The sequence below is a fragment of the Oenanthe melanoleuca genome, chromosome 4, assembly GCF_029582105.1.
Source record: "Oenanthe melanoleuca isolate GR-GAL-2019-014 chromosome 4, OMel1.0, whole genome shotgun sequence".
Taxonomy (NCBI): domain Eukaryota; kingdom Metazoa; phylum Chordata; class Aves; order Passeriformes; family Muscicapidae; genus Oenanthe; species Oenanthe melanoleuca.
In genome coordinates, this window is record NC_079337.1 from 560,626 (window position 1) to 585,528 (window position 24,903).

Sequence of the window (24,903 nt, forward strand, 5' to 3'; positions counted from 1 at the left end):
AGTTTTCCAGTCTAAGTGTTGGCACAGTGTATAAAGCAGCTGGCACTGAGAAAAACAAAGGAACATGAACTTCTCTGACAATGAGCTGGCATTAAGTGTGGATGTATATGCTGTGTACATGATGATAAATGCTTCTGTATTTGGGGTGATTTGATGGAGTTTTCCTCCCTGGCTCACAGGTGAGGCTCTCCTTCAAGGTTTGGATCATCTTCTGCACTTGGGTTTAATTTCTACTTTTGATGTCAGCAGCAAGAGTCCAGGCTGGATGGTGTGTGGAAAGGAAGGCAGGCTAGACCATGATTTCAGTGTTGGTTTTGTTTGTTTGTTTTTTTTTAACTCAGGAGGGTAGGGACCAGAGAAGACTTGCAATGAAATGCTGAAAAAGAACTTTCTCAGGTTATCAGTCAAAGTTTTTTCATCAGCTGGGCTGATTTAATAAAATATATTTTATTGAGAAATGATACAAGGAGTGTGTGTGTGTATGGTACTATTTTTTATTTCTTATTTTGGTGTTGGTTTTCTTGATAGGTTATGAACAAAAATTAAAAGTCGGGGACTGTCTTAATTTGTGATGTTTCATCTGTAGATACACCCCTGTCCTGCAGGTGGCAATATCTGATCAGGTAGAAAAGCTCTGTGAACGCCTTCCAAAACAAATAATGTTCTATGTAGGCAGGTCAAGAGACTATCTCTGTTTTATAAGCTAAGGAATTGACTTGGGAGTATGATGTCCAATCTTAATTGTTAAATATATTCCTCTTCTTTCAGCAGAAGTAGCAGTGTAAAAATAGTTGTTTATTTTCTGTTTGGGCATGATCACAAATAAATGGAAAATCTCCCCTTTGAGGTGTCTGTAAGCTTCTGGACTGCTATTCTCAAGGTAGGGGCTTTTTATTTTCCCCCTTTTTTTCTTTTTTCCTTTTCAGTAGTGAAAGCAATTACTTGGTTTCAGGAGCTGACTACAGACACATTCCTCACTAAAATCTTAGAGGCAAATTAGCACGAATTTTATTCCTGAGAGAACCTCATAACTTGGAATTTTATCCATTCATTTTTCTCAACCTTCCTGCCAAGTAATGATTGTGATTTTAGCAAGACATCCTTCTTTTTGGTTCAAGCAGGTATCAGAAGACTCCTATTTTTTTCAAGCCTGTACTTTTCAATTTTCATTGTCTGCAAATGTCTTGATCTTCTTGTCTTTGGGGAGATGATGTGCACTGTAGAGCCTGAAGAAGAGGGATAAAAGGTGAGGGGAAAGAGCAGAGAAGCCAGAGCACAGCAAGGTTGAAGATGAGATGCCTGAGAGAGTTAATAAGGTGAGAGGCACAGAATAGATCAGTCAGACACGTTCCAAAGGAAGCAGATGTGATGGTCGTGTCTGAGAAGGCATGAGGTTTTAGTTTAATTGTAAGTAACATAGCCTAGGTGTCTGTGCTGAGTGGAAGGCAAAGATGGGGGTATGTAACACCTGAGCACTGTGCAGTACAAATAATTGCAGGAACAGTTGGGAGGAATCCTCTTTGAGATCTGTTCTCTTTGTTGCTTGCTTGGGCAGTCCTCGAGGGAGCACTACACCTACTGTTGGATGCAGTAGGAGACTTCAGACCCTCTCCCTGTGACTGTTGATGTTGTGGTCTCTTCTCAGCATCTCCATCAAACAGCACAAGGGTTCCTCCTGTCGTACTGGGAGGATTTGTTCCTAGCTCCTGCCCAAAAATGTGGGTGTCCACAGGAGCAGAAGGATGTGTGCTTCTTGAGTTCCTACTGGTGGTCTTGTATTGAAGCTTTTGTGTGTGGCAAGCAACTGAGTCTTGTGGCACCCTGTACAAATGGGGCTTGATAAAGCAGACACTGGATTCTGTGCTGGATTTGCTTTGGGGGGTTCCACTGAACACAAAGAAGCCATGGAAGGGGATTCAGTCCAAAATATATAAATGAATTCCTTCTGGGAGAACTTTTAAGAACAAATGTTTTTTCATATGGGTGAGCAGCAAGTGTTGTGAGTGTTCTGCTGATTTAAAAGTCACAGCCCAAGACAAATCTGATCATCTGTACTGTTATTAATGTACCAAAGTGAGTAATTTGCAGCTGAAATTAAATGCTGTACTTTTTATAGCATTTTATATCAGAATTAATTGCTTTTCTCTTCCATTTCAGGTGATGCTACAGTGACCATTACTCACAGATACACCCCAAAAGAGCAGCTGAAGGTCCACACGCAGCTTGCTGACATCGTAATAGTTGCTGCAGGTAATACTGGTTTTGTTAATACCCCAATTGCAGCATTTCAGACCTAAAAAGAGGGCTGTGCAGTCTGTGTCTGTGGCACTGGCTGTTCCACTGAATAATCAGTGCTCATGCTCGCTGAGGGTGTTGCAGTGGGTAGGATTCCTCACTGTAGGAAGGGCAAGTGATTTGGCTCTTTGTTCTTGCCCTTCATGTTTGCAGACTCATAAACTGTTTCTCGTCACATGCGACACCTTTCCCTTAGGGAGACTTCAGAGTGAACTCAAGATTGGGAGCCAGTCAGTGCATAGTTTATACAGGTATAATTATGTAAATTAAAACATTCTCTGTGCCATGGAAAAATCATGAGTCATTTAAATTTTGACAGGAGGGTTCTTTAAGTCAGCTGGAGGCTGCATTCATAAAACCACAGTGTCATTCCCCTGCTGTTAGAATTAAGACCAACCTTGCCAAATTAACTGGAGGTTTGGGTAACCTATGTTATAAATGGCTGGGGTTTTTTCTCTTTTACAATTATCATGTCAAGAGAGAGAAAGGTAATTTCCTAGAGGAAAGGGACTGAAAGATCAGTGTCTATACTCTTAAAGCAATGTAAACTGAAATACTTAGAGTTTAATTCATCTCTCCTAAAGAAACAAGGCTGAACTCTGCTTCTAAGCAGCCTTTGTTATTTGTTTACAAGTATTACAATTAACTGTAAAAAAATCAAACAACCCAACTTACTATGACCTTGGTAGAATTCTGGGTCCCTCTGCAGCTCAGGGATATCCTCATTCTCTTGTACCATTTTCTAGGACTGCAAGAGGATTGTGTCTTTGCTCTTTTCTGCTCCCTTTCCCCCTCTTTCTCATCCTCAAGATCCAAGACTTCCTTACGTTTTCTAGATGACGACAGACAGGTACTTGTCTCAGGCTTGTCACTTTGAAGTGAGATGCCCTTTCCTTCAGGGTCTAACTTCAGTGCCTCTTTGCTAAGAGAGCAGGCCAGGAGCAAGACAACTTACTTCTCCCACATCTAATTGTTGAACTGTGGGCCTGACCAGAATTCATCACTGTGAATAAAAAACAGCAATGGTGTGCTAACTTGAAATAAATCAGTAACTTTTAATCCAAATTCACTGCTTCCAATTTAATTATCACATCTTATTTTTGTGCTGAACGTGGTTTATCATTGTTTATGCTTGCAGTTAAATGGTCCAGTAGCAATTCAGCCATGTTTACCTTTGACATTATTTTCCTTGTGTCATTTCTAACCAAGAGCGTGATACAGCACTCATTACACAACTTGAGATATACTTGGAATGATGAGAAAACCTAGGGCTAGGTTGTGCAAACAGCACACAGCCCTGCCCCAGTGGGTGCCCGGGGAAGGCTGTGCTTTACGAAGGTGGAATCACTCCAAGCTTCCTTTTGTTACATGAGAACTGTGCACATTGTACCTTTGGGATCACACACTCCCCGGAAATGGGTGACCTGTTCAGTGAGTGTTGCAAGAAAGCTAACTTGTACCCTGCCAGGCTGCAGCAGCTGCTTTTACAGGCCGCTGCAGAAGATGTGCAAATGCAAAAGAGCTTTTTTCGTGTGCCTGCACTGAGGACCAAGATTCCTTTTCCTATGTAGTACTTTGACAAGAGCCATCTGCATCCTGCCTCCTGATTGGTGGCTTGTTGCAGTAAGTCTGTTCTGATCTGGTGCTCCACCTTTTGAATGCATTTCTGTTCACTTGCATTCATGGTTTTGTAATACTTGGAATCAGGCACTTCTTTTCTCTGTTACTCCTGACTGTGAGAAGATGAATCTCTGTGTGCTGTCTCTCATTTATTTGCCCCCAATCTTGGGGCACTACTTTTCCTGCTTACTTGATTTGTAACTATCCATGCAGTTTATTCCTTCCTTCTTTTTCCTACCCAACTCCTTGCATCTTAAGTTCTGATAGTGCTTCTTCTTGTCTAGCCTACCTCTCTCTAAAATATCTTTCAGTACCACACAGCTTTTGAATTTCTATCCCAAGCATGGTGTTTTCTGTTAAGCACAGCTGACACTTGATATCCCACCACAGCATTTCCCATCTTGGCCTGCTCTGCCTGCAGAGACATCCCATGGAGCCAGTTCTTTTTGTCATGGGCCCAGCCCCATGGCAGAAGTCTGAGTGCAGCTTTACCCAGCAGTGCTCCCTGAGAACAGGCAAGGTGGTGATGGAAGCAGCAGGACTCTTGAACTGACCACTGCTGCTCCAGCTCTCTGGGCTTTCCAGTCTGCTGAGAGAAACGGGGCTCATCTGCCTGCTCCATTTGGAGAGGGGGTAAAAAGAAAAAGTAATGACTGTGCCAAATGCCGGATCAACTTCTGCATGGACTACTTGTGCTGTCCCTCAGGACATGATCTGTGCTCCTCTTGCCTAGGAAGTGCTGGTTAATCAGATGCTTTATTCTGGTTAGCTTTCTCAGGCTGTTTCACAGTCCTTGCATCTAAACTCAGATTAGGCCTTGTTTTTCCTTTGTTTAAAAAGTGATTCATCATTTTCTACAAAAACTAGCCATGAGAGGTTTTCCCGTATCCTTCACTCAGGAAAAGCTGCTCTAATGTTTATCCCTTCCTACTTGGTATGTAAAGTAGGTTTAAGTAAATAGATATGCTCATTTGGTTTGGGGGTTAGTTCATTTGTTGCTATTAAGTATTTGGCATATTATCAAACCGTTCTACAGAGGGTGTAACTGTACAGCTTCCGTTAATGTGCTTCCAGCCCTATCACGCACAGATCACTTACCCCCATAAGGCTGAGGCATTATCCAATTACCAGCCAGGTTGCCATGGATTACATCAGAGGGGGATGAAGGAGATGCAGTCAGATGTTATCTAACGGGCTAGGAAAGAGTTTGAGATCTTGGCTTGCTCAACATGAGAAGCACAGTTTCAAGCGGGTGTCCTATGGGGGAGTGAGAAATGGAGAGCAAAGAGTGCTCTGGTATTGCCTGTATCCAAATGACTAAAGTGGCTGTGCTCCAGCACTGCACATGGAGCCAGAGCCCTGTACTCCAGCTCTTCCTTCCAATAAAACTGCCATTTCAAACTGTATGGATTTGGTTTCTTTTCCTTTTTGCCCTCTCCCCACTTGAGAGAAAGCTGCTTTGATGGGGAAAGGGCAGTTCAGATTCACTTTTTGGAGATACTGTAACATTCCTCTCAGAACAAAAAACTGATGCAATTTCTCAAGATTCGAGGTGAATTGTAATTTTTAGTTTGGAAATTCCCATTACTGGAAGTTCAAGGTTGCAAGGTAGGGAAGAAATTGCTGACAGGAGTCATGTGGCCATGGATACGTGTCATTATCTGGACTTTGAAGTGACCATTTATGTTTTGTGGGTCCTGACTAAAGCACAGATTCATGATGAATATCAAGGTTCTTCACATTTAGATGTGCAGAAGGAAGACAGTGCACATGAAAAAGCTGAGGTGGTTCATTGTGGTTGCTTTAGCTGGAATTTCTTAATAGCAATAAACTCCTACCCCAGGACACCACAGAGATGCAGCCCACAAGGTGTGCAGTGCCTGGGCTGGGCCTCTCGGGTCAAAGGCAGAGGTCTCCCAAGTTGCTGTAAATAGCAAGAAACGGCGTTCTCTCTTCTGTGGGAGGTCAGTGTTGTGTTCTGGGATTACCATAACAGTTAAAATTCTAAACTGGTTGAATGTATTTCTTGAACCAAAACCAAGCCCATAGCACAACTTCTGGTGGGATGCTTTTTGGTTTTTTTCCTTCTCTTTTCTGTAGTCGTAATAAACTGTAATAATTTTCTGTAGTTATAAACTGTGCAATTGAAGAATAGGTGTTTTCAGTGTGGAATGTATTAAGAAATATTCAACTGAAAGAATTCTATATTGTGCATGCACATTACTTGATATCATTCAAAACTGATAACCTCAGAATACCTGGCTAGGTAATTAAATATGTGTTGATGATTCCAGGTATCCCAAAGTTGATTACAACTGATATGGTCAAAGAAGGTGCAGCTGTGATTGATGTAGGCATCAACCATATCCATGATCCTCTTACAGGAAAAACCAAATTAGTTGGGGATGTGGACTTCGAAGGTCAGTGAAATACTCTTTATACAAATCTGTTGGATAAATACATTGTTTGTAGGATTCACTTATGGTAAATTTTTGGAGTAGACAGTGTCTCAAGTAAGACAATGTTTTCAGGGGTTTGTTTATAATTTATTTACTTAAATAAGAACACAAATCTATCTGCTCTTAAGAAATGCTATGGTAGTTAGGAGACAAAGTGTTACTTTTAATTACAGGTACCAGCAGCCTGTAAGAGATACAGATGAGCTCTTCTGGCAGTGGTGCAGAAGGTGCTTGTGTCCAGGTTCTTCAGTACTTTGAGTTTGTGAAATGTTTGGGAAGTTATCAATGAAAACAGCTTCTGCTTTTTCTCAAGCATAGGGTCTCCTGCTGTTCATAGCAATTATTATTAAACCACAGCTTCTAAAAGCCTCCTTTTGCACTCTTCCTCTACACTTGTCTGTGAAAATGTTAACTTGGCTTTAGAAATACCCTTTATGCTGAAGTTTAATGTGGGTTCATCTAGAAGTGCTTAACGTCTTGGTCCAGGCAAGCCTAACAGATAAAAATTGTTGTTACATATTGATCTTTTTATGTTTAACTTGTTGCAGAGCAAGTTCACAATGTAACTTGATTAAATATCTCTGCTCTGGAGGAGGTCCAGACTGGAATAGCAGGATTGTTGCACTTACTGGCAGGGTTGAGTGTGGGAAGCTTAGACAGCATTTACCCACATTATTAATGGTTCTCAACAGTTCCTTATTTTGATAAGTATGAAAATCACCCACAGGTTTTTTTCACAGTTATTAACATCTTGGCTGGCATAATGTCTCAAAACTTAATTATATTCAGAATGGTTCTAGCCAGCTGTATTTGTAATTACATCACTCCCTTAGTTCCCTGCTGCTTTTACTCATCATGTGTGTTGCCTGTCTGTTAAAGTCTGTGAAATTGCCTGCATGAGTGTAGCTGAGCGACTGCCTTGGAATGTATTTGGAAGTTTCTAACTGGATGTGTGCAACAGAGCTCCAGGAAAACAGAGCTTTTGGAGGACCGCTTGAAATTTTTTTTTCTTTTCTTATCCTGCCTGTGGTGTCACAAATAAAGAGTTCTGTTTTCTGATTCCAGAGCTGAGCTAAAGTACAGAGAATTTTCAGGTGTTAGGTTTGCTTCAGCAGGTGTGGGAGTACAAATGCTGTAGCTTTGAGAAACATGAACTTGCATCCTTCTTGTTTGCTTCTCTTCAAACACGGGACCTTGTGTCTGCAATAAAGGTGTAGATTCAGTGGCAAGGCCGTGATTCAGAGTTTCAGCAATGCACTGTATCTGTCTCGTCATGTCTGCTGTGGGTTGTGCTCCAGATTTTACCTGGGGGGAGGGAAGATCCAAAAAAGAGGCAGGAACTTCAGCTTGGATTATGCCACTGCAGTTACAAGTAGCATCTCACTGTGCCAAAGGGAAGTTGTTGTTGGTTCACTGGTATCGGCGAAAGTTTCACTAAATCTGTAACAACAAAAAACATCCCAGTGTATACAGTCCTGCACACTAGCAAGGAAACCACCCTTGGCAAGTATTTGATCTGGCAGTTGAGAAATGCAGCAAGCCAGCATGTTTGTGTAGCAAATAATTTTGTCCTTTTCCTCTGTTTGATCACTTGGCTGAATTTCTATTTAAGCCTAAGTGAAAATGATTTATGCAGATTAAGACCAGGCACATAAATAGCTGGCATGATGTGTGCACCTGTATAACATCATGTAGCCCACCACTATCTATTGTTTCTTCATCCACTTCTTTAGGAGAGAAATGTAGCTGTGGGGAGAGCAGAGGTTTAAGTGGGCAATCAGAGTTCAAATTTAATTTACAAAAATAAATGGAAATGGCTTCCTTCACCAGGTCATCTGGCTGAAAAGTTCCTGTAGTGAAAATTAATTTTATGAGATGGGTGAAAAGTGTTTTGATTCAATTGCTTATCTTGGCAGTACTTGGATCCCATCTTCTAATCTCTGCAGGGTGAGAGTGAATGTTATTTTTATCTCTGTAACAACAAAAGGATGCATTTAAGTTGTTCTTTTTCATGTCTTTCATTGGTAAATTCAGTGTACACATTGAAAATAATGGAATGCCTTTAAACACTGTTTGTGATTTCCCATATTCCCACATGTCCTCTTTATTTTGATGCTCCAAACGGAGTCAACATCAAAAAACAGTAGTTGCTTTGTCCAGGGTAGTTTACTGTGCAGTTCAAAGGTGTCTAAAAGAACAAGACAGGAGAACCCTGTGCATGTGGAGGTCAGCTGCAAAGCCCTGAGAGACCCAGCCTGATACTGCAGGGATGTATTAAACTGGTTGTGCAGCTCTCCATGTAAAACCATCACAGCACATGGAGAGTGCTTGTTTGTTTAGAATTTGCTGAAATCTGTGGTCTAGGGAGTGGCTGTTCTGGCTTCTGGGAGCCTTGGGAGGAAGAGTGAAATGGCAGGGAGGAGGAGGAGAAGCAGTGGCATCCCTGTGTGATCCTCAGTGCTGTTTTAGCTGCTTTTGGGTAGCAAGTTTCAGTGACAGAAAGAGAGATCTGTTTCTATGAGCAGTGTAGTGCATGTGTGGGTGTACTTGGCCCTGTTTTATAGGCTTTTGTTGCCACAGCTATAATGCCAAGGGAGTAGGAGAGCTACAAGGACCAGGAACATGAAATAAAGCAACAACTTACTGAGAACATTTTGCTGAAACAGCTCTTTTGGGTGGAGCATCATTTCTAAGAGTAACTGGTAGAGCAGGGTAATAACATGATCTGTAGTAGCTCACCTTTGCAAGTGGAGCTGGAAATAGCAATGAAACCAAAGTTTCTTGTATTCCTTCCATATTTTTGACAAAGAGCTGTGCTTATTGTTGGGCCTTCATTAGATGCCTATGTAGAAAAGAAATCCTTTGTGTAAGGTCTTCGTTAGGTGATATAGTTGTGATACCAGTGGAGGGCTTTACACATGAGAACTGTTCTGACGTGCTGGTGTGAAAGACATTATGGAAAATTGGTGCCAGCATCAGCACAGTGGGATTCCCAGTGCTGAACTGCAGAAGAGAGCCCCAACAAGTCATTGACGTGGTCCAAGGTGATGGGCCTATGTCATGCATGTTCTCTGAATGAGACTGACCACCACAGTGTTCAAATCCAGCTAGTTAGAGGCAGTGGTGGCCTGTCAGCTGCACCTTGGCAGCAGTGTGCAGGAAGCCTGGGCTCTGACAGCAGCTGTGTCTGCTGGTGTTTGCTGCCTCTCCGCGTTCACTACGATACCTGCCCGGCTATGGGCTGCTCCTCGCTTACTGAATCCTTTCCAAATTAGCTCCCTGTGCAGCTTTCCCAGACAGTGGGCACGAAAACAGGCTGTGGATGTTCCAGGTGCTTTTGCTATAGCTTTAGTTAGTTTGTTTCTCGGTTGATCTCGAGGATCTGGCACTTATTTTGCTATGAAGCAGAGTCTAATCTGTGTAATCACATCCCCATATTGCTGCCCTGCAGACATTAGGGGAGCCATTGCCTGTTGTTGTGCTCCATGAGTGCAAGGAATGAATCAGAAGGTTGGGCACAGGCTGTGACAGAAGCCAGAAGGCCAGGCTGGCTGCTGGCTCACTGGGGTCAGTGGGCTGCTGCAGGGCCAGTCAAGGTTCTCCTGCAAAGAAGCTGTTCAGGGCCCTTAGTGATACCCATGTTTGAATTACAGCACTAGGCCATAATTCCTTGGCTTTCCCTTTATTGCAGTTAAAGTAGTAAGAGAAACAAGATTAAGGAAAAGAAGGAGCTCTGAGAAATGGGATAGATGCTTGCTGGTTGGTATCTCACAGTGCATAGTGAGAAGAATCCCAGAACATACGGAGCAGAACATGGGTTGTCTAGTGTGACTGCTGAGCACATGGTTTCACACTTGGGCAGTGCTGCAGGGATGCAGGGATCTGCTGTAGCTTTACAGGGACTCATAAAGCAGTGTGGAAACAGTGCTTAGGCAGGAATTGCTCTGCATCACTTAATGCAGATGCACAGGACCCAGAACTACCTTCAGGTTGAGACTTGCCATTGGTTTGTGTGATTAACCCTATTAGGTGTCTGATGTTCTCAGCTTTAAAGGAACCTAGGAATGAAGGGCTGTTTCCAAAGCAGTGGATCCTGTTTTTCAAGGAAACAATCTACATTTCATTTCTTCTGAAGAATCAAAGGAAGATTTCAAGGTTCTACAGAAGCTGCAAAACAGCAGCTCCTCCCCCATAGGTGTTTAACTTGCATTTTCCAGATTGTCAGGGGAAGGCCTGGGAGACCAGCACCTATGTGGAGAAAGCAGGAGTAAAGCTGTGGACTAAGTTTATTCCTGAGAAGCAGGACCTGATGGAGCTGACAGCACAGCGCCTCGCCTGCCTGCATGAGATCAGTCACACATTTGTCTGAGAACTGTGCTTTGGCCTACTTCACTTGCCCAGGAAAGGAAAGTCTACTGACGTTTTTGAGGCCAGGCTATCTTCCCTCTTTGGTCACTGGCATTCATCTTGGAAAATTGCACTCGCCGTATCTGTGTTTACTGTGACCAATAGAAACTTATCAGATGGCAGTTTCCCCAGCACGGACGGATGCCTGTTGCATGTTCAAAAATCTGGATCAGCTTTGTGCATAAGCTGTCTATGTGGTTTTATGCTAACTGACACAAAATTTGGCTTCTGCCACACCTACCCACAGGGATTTCCATAGCGATAGAACACAGGCTGAGGAATTCCCCAACAACTTGGGAAAACAGTGCACTGTGTGTTTCCTGCTGGGAAGGGTTGCTAACACCACAGGCAATGCTGTACCTGACAGTCACTGGAAAGCTTTCTTGAGTGAATGCATGGTCTGGTTGTAAGTTGTCCTCTTTGTAGGTAAGGTAGGAGCAGTTTGAATAACACCACAAAAAGAGGTAGGTAGCATTGCTGTGGAAACAAACATATTTCAATTATAAGTGCCTACAGTACTTTCTGTGTTAATGGCTGTGTTTTCTTCAGATGTGGATACATTTCAATAATTATGACATTAATCTGAGAATTCAAAATAATTGTATTAACTGTAAGCACCCATCTAAAATGGTAGGTATTTTAAAATAGTATGGCTATTAAAAAGGTTAATTATTTGTGTTTGAGGATATTAAGAGTAACTGTCATATGACATCTTAATTAATTTGTTGTATTTTACATATAAAAAAAAAACGCAGTGTAACTTGATTTCCTTTCCATGTATTTTAACAGTATATCTGGTGGTGCTAGTCAGCAGAGAATTAAAACCCTCCTGGTTATATTTACCATCTCTCCTCAATGAGAGCTGATCTGTTCTTCAGTTCAATGTGATATTCACTGTTAACTTTGTGAATGCTCTCCTGAGGTCCCTGCCATGGGGGTTCAGACAGCATTTTATTAATTTCATTGACCCCAGCTCTTCAAATCTTGTAAATGTCATTTCTCAAAACCCCCAACATCTAATTTTTCAAATTATTTTATAGTATTTCTCTTTTTGAGACCTTATTCCTGACAGTTAAGCATCACATAGAATCAAGAGAGTCAAGATAAATGCACTTAAAGCAGTAGCAAGTGATCTTGGTTGTTCCAGCCAGGTCATGTGGGCAAAAATTGCCCCTCACCAAAAGAATTGGTTGGGATGAACCTTCCATCCGTCTGAGCGCAGCTGTGTGAGTGCCTGTGCTGCCATGGCGAGAGGGCAGGGTGCTGCAGGTGGATCACTGGAGCAGGTTGGGAAAGCCTGGCCCAGAGCTGGCCCTGGGTGATATATTCAGTGAGGAGAAGAACCTCCAGCCCTGGTCTTGGCCATGTTCCATCCCTGCCATGGCTGCAGGAGCGCTTCTGCCTTGGCTTGTCCCTTCCCTGCAGAACCTGTCAGTCACAGCCCTCCGTGCGAACATGGGCTGCAGAAGGGAAAGAGGGTTGGGAAACATCCTTAGTCAATGCCTTTTTTTCTTTTCTCTTAGAAGTGAAGAAGAAGGCTGCCTTTATCACTCCAGTGCCGGGAGGGGTAGGACCTATGACTGTTGCAATGCTTCTGAAGAACACACTCCTTGTCACTAAAAAGCTCGTTTACTAGAGCAAACGGGTTACCTTGGAAGAAGAATCGGATTTGTTCTATTTATTGATACACAAAACATTTATTTTTTACTACAGATATATTTATTTCTACATTGTATTTATTTTTTCATGTCAAGTATGTTAAATTTGATGGTTTATAAAATGTTCAACTACTTTGTGTTACCTCCTACTGACTTATTGGGAGCAAAAACGACTTGGAGAATGCGGCCTACGCAGGTATGTTGGTGGTGGTCAATTACATGTTTGAGAATCAAGAATGAAGCATAAATTACAGCTGTACCTATATATTGGGGCAGTTATCAAGATCTTGTAAACACTTGGGACCTGTTCAAACAATACAAAAACTAAAACATGCTAGATATCTTTTAAGTGCATGGTTTGGGTTCTGAGGTCACTAAGCACTCTGGATGTAGTTCAGAGTCCTTGAGTAATTTTTTGAACGCTTAGAGCCAGCAGTGGCTAGGCAGTAATGTTGACATGAAGGCAGATGCTGGGTAAATGTTTTGAAATAGTCCAATAAGCTTGAATGCTGGTGAAATTCTGACTTTAACCATCTGCAAGAGGTAAGCATGAATAAGTAGCTAGAGTTGAGGCTGGAATTTTTTTTTTCTCCATGTCTGGACAAATTTTGGTGCGTAATATCCCCATCTCACAAAAACTCAAACTTGAATAGTTGGTTGAAATTGAATGGAATTGAGTGGAATGTAGTTAAAATTGCTGTATATGTACAACATATGTAGTGCAGCAGGAGATGAAAAGGAGGAGAAAACCAAAACTTCATCCCTGATTAAATATTTGTGTTGGAACTTTAAGCCATTTAATTATTCTCTTATTTTGTGAAACTGCATGAAAAGGGCTTTTTAAATCCCTGTTGTAAGCCTTGGCTTCAATGGCCACAGTATTTGGCTGGTTGGAGAAGAGCATCTGGGATAAGATGAGTATGTTTCTATTCCCAAAAGTTGGTCCCTGTTGGATCTAGAACAGTCGTATGCAGTGTAGAAGTTGTAGTAGAGTTACTGCTGAGATGCCTGTTCAGCTGAGTATGTGCTCTGGTGACATTCCCACTGAAGGCAGTGGTAGACAGTTTGGGGATCGATCTCCATGTTTTTATCTCAGCTAGGATTAGTGGTTTATTTTCATCAGGAGCCTTAGGAGTTTGCTAGTGGGCTGTAGGCAACTTGGAAGGGGATGGAAAAAGACTATGGCTGAGTTCTGTTGCCATTAAAGGGAAAAATGCACTTCCTGTGATAAAGAAGGCAAGGTGGAGCATCATTTCCATGCTGACTGTTCTCTTGATGGACTTTGAGAGTTTGCTTTAGCACAGTGTTTGCAGAAGTTGACAGGATGGTTACTAAATATCTAATGCCAGTGGTGCAGACATTTGCTTGTCTTTTTAAATGTAAGTGGTAATACAAATTTAATGTGGTAATATGAGTGGTAGGAGGATCAAGGCAGCTATGGAGACTGTACTTGGACCAATCATGCTGTGACTGAGAGATGGAATAAAAATTGTTCACTGTTACCTTGGTCTTGCTGGAGGGTGTTGATGTGGTTTGGGGCATGGTTGTGTTCTTTTTGTTTAATGTAAATGGGGAGACCCTGCAGGTTCCTTCATTGCTGTGTCCATCTGTTTGCACTGCTGTTGTATTCCTGGATTTAACTCGGATCACCTGTGTTTTTTGACAGAATAGCCATTTATGGCACTGTGCTGGTGTTCCTTGAGCGAGCCTGCCTGTGTCATGCCCTACAAGCAGGGCCCTGTGCATTGCAAGTCTTTCCCTTTATCCTGTGTTAGCTGCGTGAGTGTTACAGCACAGCCAGTGAGGCCCAGGCCTGGCTCTGCAGCATGCTGTCTGCAGAGCTGCTAGAGGATCTGTGAGAGCGCTCTCTGCTGCGGGAGCATCCAGAGGGAAGGGCCCATTAGACAAACCCAAAAGCACGCTGTTGTACCCGACCCTGGTCAAGGTTTGTCCAAGGACAAATGCCCTGCGGCAGACAGAGCACGGCCTTGCCCACTGCAGCCTTGTCCCAGGCCTACCACACCCATTGTGTTGCCTCATGACAAAGCCTCTCTGGGATTCAGGGCAGATTAAACTGCCATTGTGCAGCTGAGTGTTGAAAGCAAGGCTCATGAACCTCATCCCTGCTTGGGACTGATAGCAGAGGTTATCCAGGTAGGCATAAACACTCCTGTTCGTCCAGGGAGTGTGCAAGTTGCACTCAATCAGTGTGCAGGCATGCAGTAATTCAGGATAGCAAAGGAAGGGAAAAGCCTCCTGGAATGCAGTCCATGAGCAGGAAAAGGCATAATTAAAATATGCATAACTAGTATGTGTTTTTCCCTTAACACGTGAAGTGGTTAGATGTAATCCTACAGATCACTGAGGAGAATGCAGTGGAGAGGGAGAGCTTGAGCTAACCAGAGTTACTAGGGCAGTTATTAGAAGACTTTTGGTTTTAAATTATAAAAATTGTGAAATGTTTTTGTTGCTTGGAGCTCACAGTTGAGGAAGTGAGAGTTGTTGCTGAGGTGAAGTATGTAGCTCTCCTTTGGTCAGTCAGGTTGTTTATGTCTGTGTGTTACTGAACCGGGCTTTTCCAATTACCTGCTCTAGTCTGGGCACATCAGTACCCTTCAGAGAGACCAGTCCTACTTGTTCCGAGCTGCCTGTGACCAAGGAGGCTGGACAGCGTTTGGAGCTGTGGAGAGTGGATTAGTATGTTTGACAGGTCTGTTCTAGAGACCCTGCAAACACTTTGTGAAAATTATGATTGTTCTCATCAAGCATAGTCACTTCTTGGAGAGGCAGAGATGGGCTTTTCTGGCAGAAAGGAAGGGATTTACTTTATAGGAGGCAACAGCTTGCCTGCTCTTTCAGTGTGTGTTTGCTCAGTGCTTGTCCTCGAGCCGGGCGGTGGGCTTCCTTGCTTCCAGGGCTGTGCACAGCCAGGATGAATGGAGAGTGATTAGCATAGCCCTCAGGCTTGCAGGGCCTGGGATCAAAGGCCTCCCGATGGCAGTCACTGATGAGGAGGATCATCCATTATCTTTGTGTCTGATCGATGCCTAATCTCAGCACTAGCTGTTCCCGAAGTTCCTCTTCTGGATGGCAGGGACTGAGGGACAGGGAGGACCACGGGAGCAACATCAGCAGAGCAGGGACTGGTCTCTGCACTCTGAACTCTAGTGCAGCATCCTGAGGGTGAATATCCTCCTGGAAATTATATAAGACCTACATTGTGAAGGGAACACTACATTCACACATGGTATTTTGTTTTGCTCACCTTTGTTTTGCTGTTTTTTTTGTTCTTCTGCTCTGTCAGATTCCCGGTCTCACTTTAAAACTGTACCTTTGCCTGCACAATTATGCCCACAGGTAATAGGAAACCAGGATTTCAAAAGAAAACCTGATGCCATTGCTAGATAATAGCAGTTTCCTAAATAAATGTGTGGTTGCCCCGGGGGTTAGGTTGTTACCAGATGCACCTTTTCTTGATTGGTGAGAGCAGGAGATGACGCTTCCTGGTGTATAAGTGCAAGAGAAAACACGGGAGCACAGATAAGCAGAGCAAGCAAGCCACCTGGAAAGAAGACCTGAGAAGGTGTTAAAGCAGCTGCCTGCCATGGCATTTGGAATGCTAATCTATATTTTACTGAAAGGTAGGTTTGGAAGAGGCTTTTTTGTGCTGTGAGGTCCAAGGCTTTGTTAAACAGCATTTCTCTCCTTCCAAAATAGGTGTTGGGGTGGGAGGCATGCAGACAGACATTGGGAAGCAGAGCTGCTTCAGCTGTTTGAAACCTGGATGAAATTTTAATTGATAAGGTATAATTTAGACTCTTTGAAAAAAAGCTACTTAAACTGGTAAATAGGTGTAAGGTTGTAGTATGTTACATGTATCTGTGTTGTAAATTTGGCAAGATAATAGAATGGAAAACAGGATGGATTTGGGAAATTTGCAAGCCATTGTTTGTTGTCCCATAATCATCATTATGCTGTGTCAAAAGGGAGTTTGAGGCAAGAGTGTTCTAAATGAATTGTTATTGTATTGCTGCCTTCTCTGGGGTTTGTTTGAAGTGCATCTTGTATGAAGTGCTTTCTGGGTGAAATGAACCTTGAATAGATATACTGAGCTTTTCTGTTCCAGTAAGCATCTATTTGCATTACACAGCAATGGGGGCACTGAGTGAAGAGTCAGCTGTTACTGCTTCATCCCTCAGCACTGACTTATGGAATAATTGGACAAAAAACAACGCTGAAGGTATTGCTTTTTTTGTTCTGTTTGTCTCTGTTAGTCTGTCAATTAGGAAAAAAACCCAGCCAACAAACCAAAATCTGATGTTAGCTGCTGTGATGCTCCGTCCCTTGGACACTGTGGGATCTGAGTTTTATTTGTGGGACGAGCTGATTTCTTCATGGAGCCTTTGAAGCCTCTGTGGAATAAGAGCTGCCACCCAGCTGGGGTAGACTCAGCAATGAGCAGCTGAAGGATCATTTAACTCAAGTGGAGTCATAATTTGAAGAAGACACTTTAAGGCTGATGACCTGGGTTTCTGATGGCAATTTCTGTTTCTTTTACCTGGTGCCTGGTTTCTGTCTGTCCTCAGCATGCACCTTGCTGTGCAGAAGTGAGAATGAACAGGCACAGCTTGGAGTGATGCCTCTCACGAGTTGTTACTCAGCAGTTTCTGTGTCTGTTGCAGTTCTGCTTTTGGCTGTCTGGGCTTTCACAGCCCTCCTCTGAGTGCTGGCTCTCTCCCTTCTTCCTTTCCCTTTTCTGAATGAAATGTGAGCTCAGACTCTTCTGCCTGCCAACATCTGAGAGCAGAGCTGTGTTTATCCTGCCAGCTGCATTCTTGGTGTTACCTGAGATGCTGGTGATGTCACTGCTTTGGGAGAGCTCTGCGATCTGGGAATGAGGTTTTGGCAGGTCAGTAAAGGAGGAGAGAAATCTGTGATACTTTTTAATGTCTCTGTACTTTACAAGGTGTATAAACAGTCATACAAATCATCATCTGTTCATTCTGAGTCATCACAGGATGTCTTGCAAGCTTTTTTTAGTAGATCTATAAGCTTTTTACTTTTTTCTCACAAGTCCAGCTGATTTACTTTAATTTCTGACCTCTCATAGCGGTACAGTGCTTTATATGCATTCATCCATACTTATAGTATATGTGTGGCTTCCTTATATGTATATATACACAAAATATGTGCACACACTCATGTGAAGTCGGGAAGGTGTTGATTTTTGACCGCAGTACTGTGGTTTATCAGAGCAGCACTGTGGTATGGTTTAGTCTGTCTGTGACATGATTCTTGCAGAGCTGCAAACAGGAGGATAATGAAGTGGAAATATGTTGTGGCTCATTAAGTGCCCTGTTTGTGTTGTTTCTAGAAAGCAGGAGCAATGGGTCATGTTTCAACAAAGAGGAGGCTGATTTACAGGGTCACAGCCATGTCTGCAGTAGTCTGTGAACCTTTGTGGCAGCTGGAGCTGTGGTAGTCAACAGCGCCTTCCTTTGAGAGAATTCCACTCAAAGGTGGAATCAAATTCACAAGCTTTCAAGCATTTACACAGGGAGTTCAAGGCTATTTTGGTGGACCCCTTACAAAGCCAGTGAAAAGTTAATGAACAGCCTTTACAGAAAGAAGATGGAAAAGAAATGCTTAAAAAGACACCAGAGAAACTCACTGAATCTTTCCAGCTTCCTGCACTCTAAGTTCTTACTAAGATTTACTGCTAGGATTCAATAACACTGGGTTCTAAGAACATGAATTCCTGGTTTCAGTATCGCTGGAGGAACTGGCAGTTTCTTGTGGGATTCGAATAGTTGGGGGACTGAGGTGCTGTTTGTGGGAAAACGATCTATTTCTGCTCGATCTCTTTGCCTGCTACTCACAAGATCTGACCCTATTTCCTTCTTTTATGTCACATGGGCTTTACTTACCACCAGTGCTGGGGAGTTTTAGGCTCAGTGATGAGCGGAGAGGGGGAAAGGTCGTGGAGAGGAGCTGGGAGCTGGCACAGCATGGACAAAACTTCTGGTGATGTTTGGGCTGACGGAGAATGGGCAGTCGGCAGTAGGGAAGGTCTTGGTTGCACTGGGTAAAAAAATGGAATCTCCTGATTGCCATCAGCTGGTTCCATGCAGCCAGTAAAGGAGGCCCTGGACCTGGGACTGAGCCCTTCCCTGCCTCCCCTTTCCCACTGCCTTTCCTCCCTGATGCACCATACTTGAGGACTGAGCTGTCATGGTCTTACTGGCTGATTCCTTTTGTTGCCAGTCTGTTAGTTTTGGCAGGCCCGAGCTTCCAAGTACTGTAGCCTTGATTTCATGTCAGATCTTGCCAGGTGTATCTGTTTGAATGACTCAGTTGCAGGCAGCTGTCAAGTGCTTACAAGGCATGTTTCTCTCTCCTCACGTGACATGAAAGGGCACATGGACCTGTTTATTCAACAGCTTGTTTAGTATCTAGGCGGACAGTATGATAGGAATTAACATAATGCTCTGGGGCAGACTAGGAGACCATCCTTTTTGTTTTCAAGACTCATTCTTTCGTAGGTAATTTGTACTTTTGCAATGTCAAAATAATTAGCACATGGAATTTTTGTGTGTAGACTTAATAGGTGATATTAGCCACAATGGACCAAGCTACTCCTCCTGACGGCGACGAAGGAATGTGTTGGTTTGTCTCAAATGCTTTCTAGGCAGGCTGCTCCAGGCTGACCTGGGTTTCTAATGACAGCAGCACTCAGGGAAGAGGTTCCTGTACCTGCACAAAGCCAGGTTTTTTGCAGATGTGGGTAGGTGGAAGTCTGCCACCTCTCGGCAGCACTGGTGCAAGCGAGGAGGGATTTTGGGATGTGGAAATCCGTCTGGTGGAAGTTGGGGTAGAGATGGTTGGGGATTTTGTGCCTCTGGGGTGTGAATTTGTACCTTGTGTTTATTTTCTGTCTTCCCCTCATGGAAGGGATGGAAATGAAAAACTAAACCTGTGCAATAGACACCTTCCCTAGCAGAAGACTGGTACTGTGGGCAGTGGGAAATGCTGGCTAGAGGCTTGCATTGAAGGGTTATTTTTAATGATTTTCTAGTGCACTTTATGCTAAAATGGTGATTCAAAACAGTTTGTTTGAGGAGGCTCCTGGGAAAAGCGTGAATGTGCCATCGTCTATTTTCTGATACTCTTCCCTGCAGAGCTTAGGTAGAGGTTCTGCAGGTGCTTTAGACCTAACCAGAATGGGCTTTTGCAAGTCCCTGGCATCCTAGATCTCCTTGGCATGCTGAGCCCTGCAGCTCTGCTGACCACGTGCTTTCCACTGTGCTTGCCTCATCAGAGAACAGTGTACAGCACTTCTGTGCAGCCAGTAGGGTCATCCATCTCCTGTCCTGTCCTTGCTTAACAAAAACTGCCCTTAACTTCTTCCTGAAGTCTGTCCCTCTAAGGCCTGGTCTTTTGCTGACTGTGCCCTCAGCCAACAAGCCTGTCTCCAGAAGTTGTCAGCAGTGTTCCCAGAGCTGGATACTAGAGCTCCTATTTAGCTAGCACCAACTTCCTCCCTTGCATTGTGTTTCTAGGCCCCACAGTGTGAAGAGAAACTTGTGGGTAACTTTTTCTCTGTGGAAGGATGGATAAGAGACCCTTTTCTCAGCCATTAGAAGTTCATTCTAAAACAAGACATGCTTTTCCCACCTTTGAAGCTTTTCCTGAGGAAGTGCAGTAAGCCAACATGTCATTTTTCAAGCAGACCTGCATTGTCACTTGTTCTCTGTAAGTTTCTTGCTAGGCTAGAAGTCTGATTACTCTGTCAGACTTGAGAGGCACTGTTCTCAAAGGAGTTGTTTGATCTGAGTGTCAGTGATAGCATCATGCCTTTTGGGTGTCCAAACCACATCATTCACAGCTGAAGTTGAGAGTTGCTCTAGCGAAAGCAGCTGTTTGCCATTGCTTGTCATCTCTGATAAAGCTGCAGAGAGGAGGAAGAAAGATAGATACAACCCAAAACCACTTGGAAGAGCACACAAAGGAGGTTCCTGCCATTAAATGGCTCAGACTGGAATTTGATTGGGAATTTAGGGGGTTGGTGCTGTTAATCCTGAAAAGTGTGTGGTGGGATCGCAAGTTGCCCTCAAGGGGGCTTGAGGCTTCTGTCCATGGCAGCGATTCCAGGAGTGTACTATCTCCAGACCTTGATTCAGCACTTACTCAGAAAGGAAGGATTCTGCTTACTGTACCTTTGAGTCACCTTTGTTGAGCAGACCTTGTCACCTTGCTGCAAGATGTTATTTTTCTTGTGGTCATAACTGAAAGCTAGTGTTGACATGTGCTCGGTTAGGAAATCACCTTCAGCTGTTACTGAGGCAGTCCCCTGAAATAGTCATTGCTTGGACACCCCATCCCACCAGTGATTCCTGTAACTGGGTAGAGAGACCAGTTAGAGCAGGTGCTTGCAGTGATGGTGAAGCTTTGGAGCTTTCTCCTCACCTGCTGCACCCCTGTTCCCATGACTTCTTTATTCCCATTGGAGCCAGTGAGTCTTGGCAGCTGTCATTAAATCATGGAGAAGGGAAGGGAGGGAGGAGTCCCACCATTCATCCTCACTCATGGCTGCGGAGCTGGCAGGCAGGAGCACTAGGAATGCAATAGTTTGTCTTGGGATAAGGAAAAGAAAAACATAATTAACTATTAATTTAATTCAGTCTGGGAAGGATACTGAGAATAATGCAGTGCTCTTCTTGTGTCCTTGTGACCCCTGCTATTCCTGGGATAGTTTTTCTGGTTGGATTGCAGGTTGGATAGCGCTGATGTTACCCTGTGTGAATCTCCCATAGTTATTTCTGTCCATGTTCCTCAAGAGCAAGTGGTTTATTTAAAGTGTGTGCTTTCTCAAAGCTGTGCTGGACTGTCTAAGAACCTTGCCCTGTTCAATGCTGACTGAATCAGCTCATGACACCACACAGTAAATTGTCATACTGAGCATTTGCTGCACAGTGTCTGTTCTGGTCCAGGTGTGAAAATATGTTCAAACGATGTTTTGTCCTAAGCATAACATGACTTTATTCTGTTTGACAGTAGATTACACGGAGCAGCCAAAGCTCTTGAAGCTGATGCAGACCTGCCTTGAGGAACACCACAGCTATTGTATCAATGGGCTCTGTGCCTTCCACAGTGAGCTGAGGAAACCCATATGCAAGTAAGGAACGCTGCCTATTGTATCCTTCTTCAAAATGGACACTGGCATTGATTCTTCATGTGCAGCTTCATAGTGTCAGTCAGGTATTTGCAGGATTAAAGTTGGGCACAGACCTGAGTGCTGTGGTGTCTCAGGACTGCTAATAAGGCTGTAGTGCTGTGCTAGTGTGAAACTAAGGAAGGGAGAGGGGGAATTCACAGCTTTGTAGGTCACTGCCATGGTGCCATCTCAAATCACTGCTGGTGCTGGAGTAAGTAGTAGAGGGATCAACAGATGTTCACAATGAGTACTAAAAAGGGAATGGGATCTTCCAACATATCAGCTACAGCTCCCTTATTCCGCAACCACACAGCAATGGGGACCATGGTGTCCCTACAATTCTCTAGGATGCGTAGTGGGCAGCCTTGGCCTTGGGAGACATTACAGCAGCTGAGGATCAGAGCACTGTGCTCTTGGTCCACACCCTGCACGATGAGGGGATGTTGAGACTGTTGCTGCTCTGACTGCAGTACTCGAGCTAGCTTTAAACTAGATAAACTAGGACAGCTGGTAGTCTTGGTGGAGGGAAGAGGTTTTGAGTGAGTACCAGGTTCAGCCCCTCCTTGTTTAGACTTCTTGTGATTTGTTTAAAACTTAGGGAAACTAATGTTTGTTTGAAATAGAAAGCAAAACAAGTTCTGAATAATTTTTGTATGATGTGTATTTATTTTGTAGGTGCCTTGCTGGTTATAATGGAGAGAGGTGTGAACATTTAACACTAAATTCATATGCACATAATTCTTATGAGCGCTACATTGCTGTGGGAATTGGTGTAGGAATACTGACCAGTGGAATACTCGCCATCATCTACTGCTATGTAAGAAAGAGGTATGGGAGATCTGGAACCTTCTGATTACATTGATCTGAAGTTCAGTGGGCAGAGTTTTGAGGGCACAGACAGGGATTGTGTTTTTGCCTGCTACTAATCTGTGATGTGATCCTGAAGGCACTAACACCCTATACCTCTGATTTCTGATCTACCAGTGAGGCCGGTGGTGCAGCTGTCTGAAACATGGGGTTCCTCTGGGCTGCCTCAGTGAGTTAGGGGAGTAGGTTTTGGTTCTGTGCAGGCTGCTGCAGTGTCAGGTTTGGCTGATACAAATGACGTGATGGTGTCCATTTTAGATGCAGGAAACTGAGATCCCCCTACAAGGTGTGCGTGGGCGAGACGGCGCTGTGAAGCCCTGGCGCTGGGCACTCACCAGTTTGCCTGCTGAGGAGGAAGGGCCCCGGCCTGCCTGAGGAGACGGACTCCAGGGAACGCCAAGGAGTGTGCCAAGGGAGTCCTGCAGGACTGACAGGCTCTGTGTGCTGTTGAGACTTCCTCTCCTGGGTGAGGGTGGCTCGTGCTCAGGTCCCAGCAGCTGAGGACACTGGCAGGCCTCTCAGCACCCTGCTGTGCCTGGTCTTCACCGTGGGGAGGACTGGTTGGTTTAGGTGTGTTCAGTCATTTCAAATGCTCGTGCAGTGTTCTGTTTGGTCTTTTGTGTTTTGTTTGGTTTTGTTTTCTTCTTTCTCCTCTGGAGGATAAGCACCACATAAGCGCCATCTCCCTCACAGTGTATCTGTGTTCTGGACATCATGCACTGACCACAAATCATTTGGCTTCTGATTTTGGTATCTGCTGGCTGTGTGTGTGGATAAGCAGCCCTTCCCTGACCTTTGGTATGCTGAGCCAAGTATGGGCTTCTGGTTCCATAAAGGACAAAAAATGCTGTGGACTGAGGAAAATGCCTGGTTCTCAAAACCTTCCTTAAATTAGAATATAGAGAGTAGGCAATTCCTGGAAAATTAGACCATGATACCTCCAGGCATGGCATGTTCTTATTGTTTTCATAAGCAAAGCAACCAGATGCCTTTCTCAAAATGGATTATGGAATGTGCTTGTGATAAAGAAGACTCTTCTTCTCAAACATCCTGTAGCAGCTCCTCACTTCCATGGAATTTCAGGCAGAATGTTGCCTTGCTGCACCCTGATTTCTGCACAAAACTTGAATTACTAGAGAAGCTGGAACACCTTTTCCCAGGAAACAGACTTTCTCTATTCCATTTGCACATTATGGGCACAGTGTGACCACTCAAATAAGAGACATTATTTCAGGGATTCAGTTCCACCCTGGACTAACAGATTCCATATCGGATGTTTGGTTCTATTCATCTTATCTACAAAGAATTGGGAAGGTACGAAGATTCGGTTCAAGGAAGAGGGAAGAAAATTGCTTCTGAAGATGGTGGCACTAACTTCTCACTGACAGCTGGAGTGTTTGCCAGTGCTGATGTGACTAGAGATGGCTCTCAGACTTTCATTTCAGCTGTTGCACACTGTAGACTCATCTGCTGTGCTCAGCCATCTACCAGAGAAAAGGCAGTTGTACTTTGAGATCTTGTGGAGTAATATTGGCTCCTCAATTCAGACGCCCTGCTGAAAGTACAGTTTTTTTATGTGAGTCAATTTTCACAACAAGGATGCATGTTGTTTGCTGGAAAACCTGTGTATTGTGGTGACAATGCCAAAATGTGTATGAAAGGTGGGGTTTGAAAGGGTAAAGGTGCATATGGCTCTTGAATGGCCTGTACTTCAGCGAGCTTCTCATGTGGGGATCCTGATCAGTAGCTGAGCCATCTTGGCTTTGTGATGCCAGTAAATAAAACAGCACATCACACACTGCTTGGAATCCCGTGCAACAGAGGGAGCAGGCAGCATATGCACACACAAAAAGGACTGCTGGTGAAGAATGGATGGACACCAGTCCTCTCCTCTGCACATTGACACTAACATTTTCCAACACTCAGCTTTTTTTGTCTCTTCATCTCCAGTCAAATCTTCCAATCTTTGCACTGTTTGCTTCTTTCCATTCTTCTGACCTTTTTGTAGGTTCTACTGCCAGATAAATTGTGCTCTTCAGTCTTCAAGTCAACTTTCAGTAGTGGCCCTAACACTTTTTGACACACGTGTGTGATGAGAGGGCAATTAAGTGTAAATTGCAGTCTGCACATCCTCACAAACAAAAAACACCCTTCACCCATCTCACATGGAAATTGAAAATGTGCATGCTATTAGGAAAACACAGGTGAGAGATCTTTCTCACTGGTCTCTGGAGAAAACTGTAGAGCTGAATATCCAAAGGATGAAAAGCCTTAGAGTTTTTCTCATGTGAGTGAATGTCCCTTTTACCAGTGAGTTCTCTTCTTGTGCTCACAGTGCTGGTCATGGATTCACTTCCCAAGGACCAGCCCTTCTCCATCTGCA

The 24,903-nt window shown here is 43.8% G+C and overlaps 1 protein-coding gene across 4 annotated transcripts in view; it reads left to right on the plus strand.

Moving 5' to 3' along the window:
* The window catches only part of LOC130252721 (bifunctional methylenetetrahydrofolate dehydrogenase/cyclohydrolase 2, mitochondrial-like), a 34,379-nt gene extending 10,061 nt beyond the window's left edge, over positions 1 to 24,318 (plus strand). Inside the window, exons 6-11 of one of the 4 annotated variants that reach the window (XM_056490590.1) lie at positions 2,158 to 2,250; positions 6,210 to 6,335; positions 16,590 to 16,679; positions 21,494 to 21,614; positions 22,329 to 22,481; positions 22,779 to 24,318. In XM_056490590.1, coding sequence (XP_056346565.1) covers positions 2,158 to 2,250; positions 6,210 to 6,335; positions 16,590 to 16,679; positions 21,494 to 21,614; positions 22,329 to 22,481; positions 22,779 to 22,833 — 638 coding nt within the window. In that variant the 3' untranslated portion in view covers positions 22,834 to 24,318. Of the gene's footprint in view, positions 1 to 2,157; positions 2,251 to 6,209; positions 6,336 to 12,304; positions 13,046 to 16,589; positions 16,680 to 21,493; positions 21,615 to 22,328; positions 22,482 to 22,778 lie in introns of those variants that run through there. The other 3 variants (XM_056490587.1, XM_056490588.1, XM_056490589.1) reach the window with 3 other exon arrangements.
* The last annotated feature ends 585 nt before the right edge of the window (positions 24,319 to 24,903 follow it).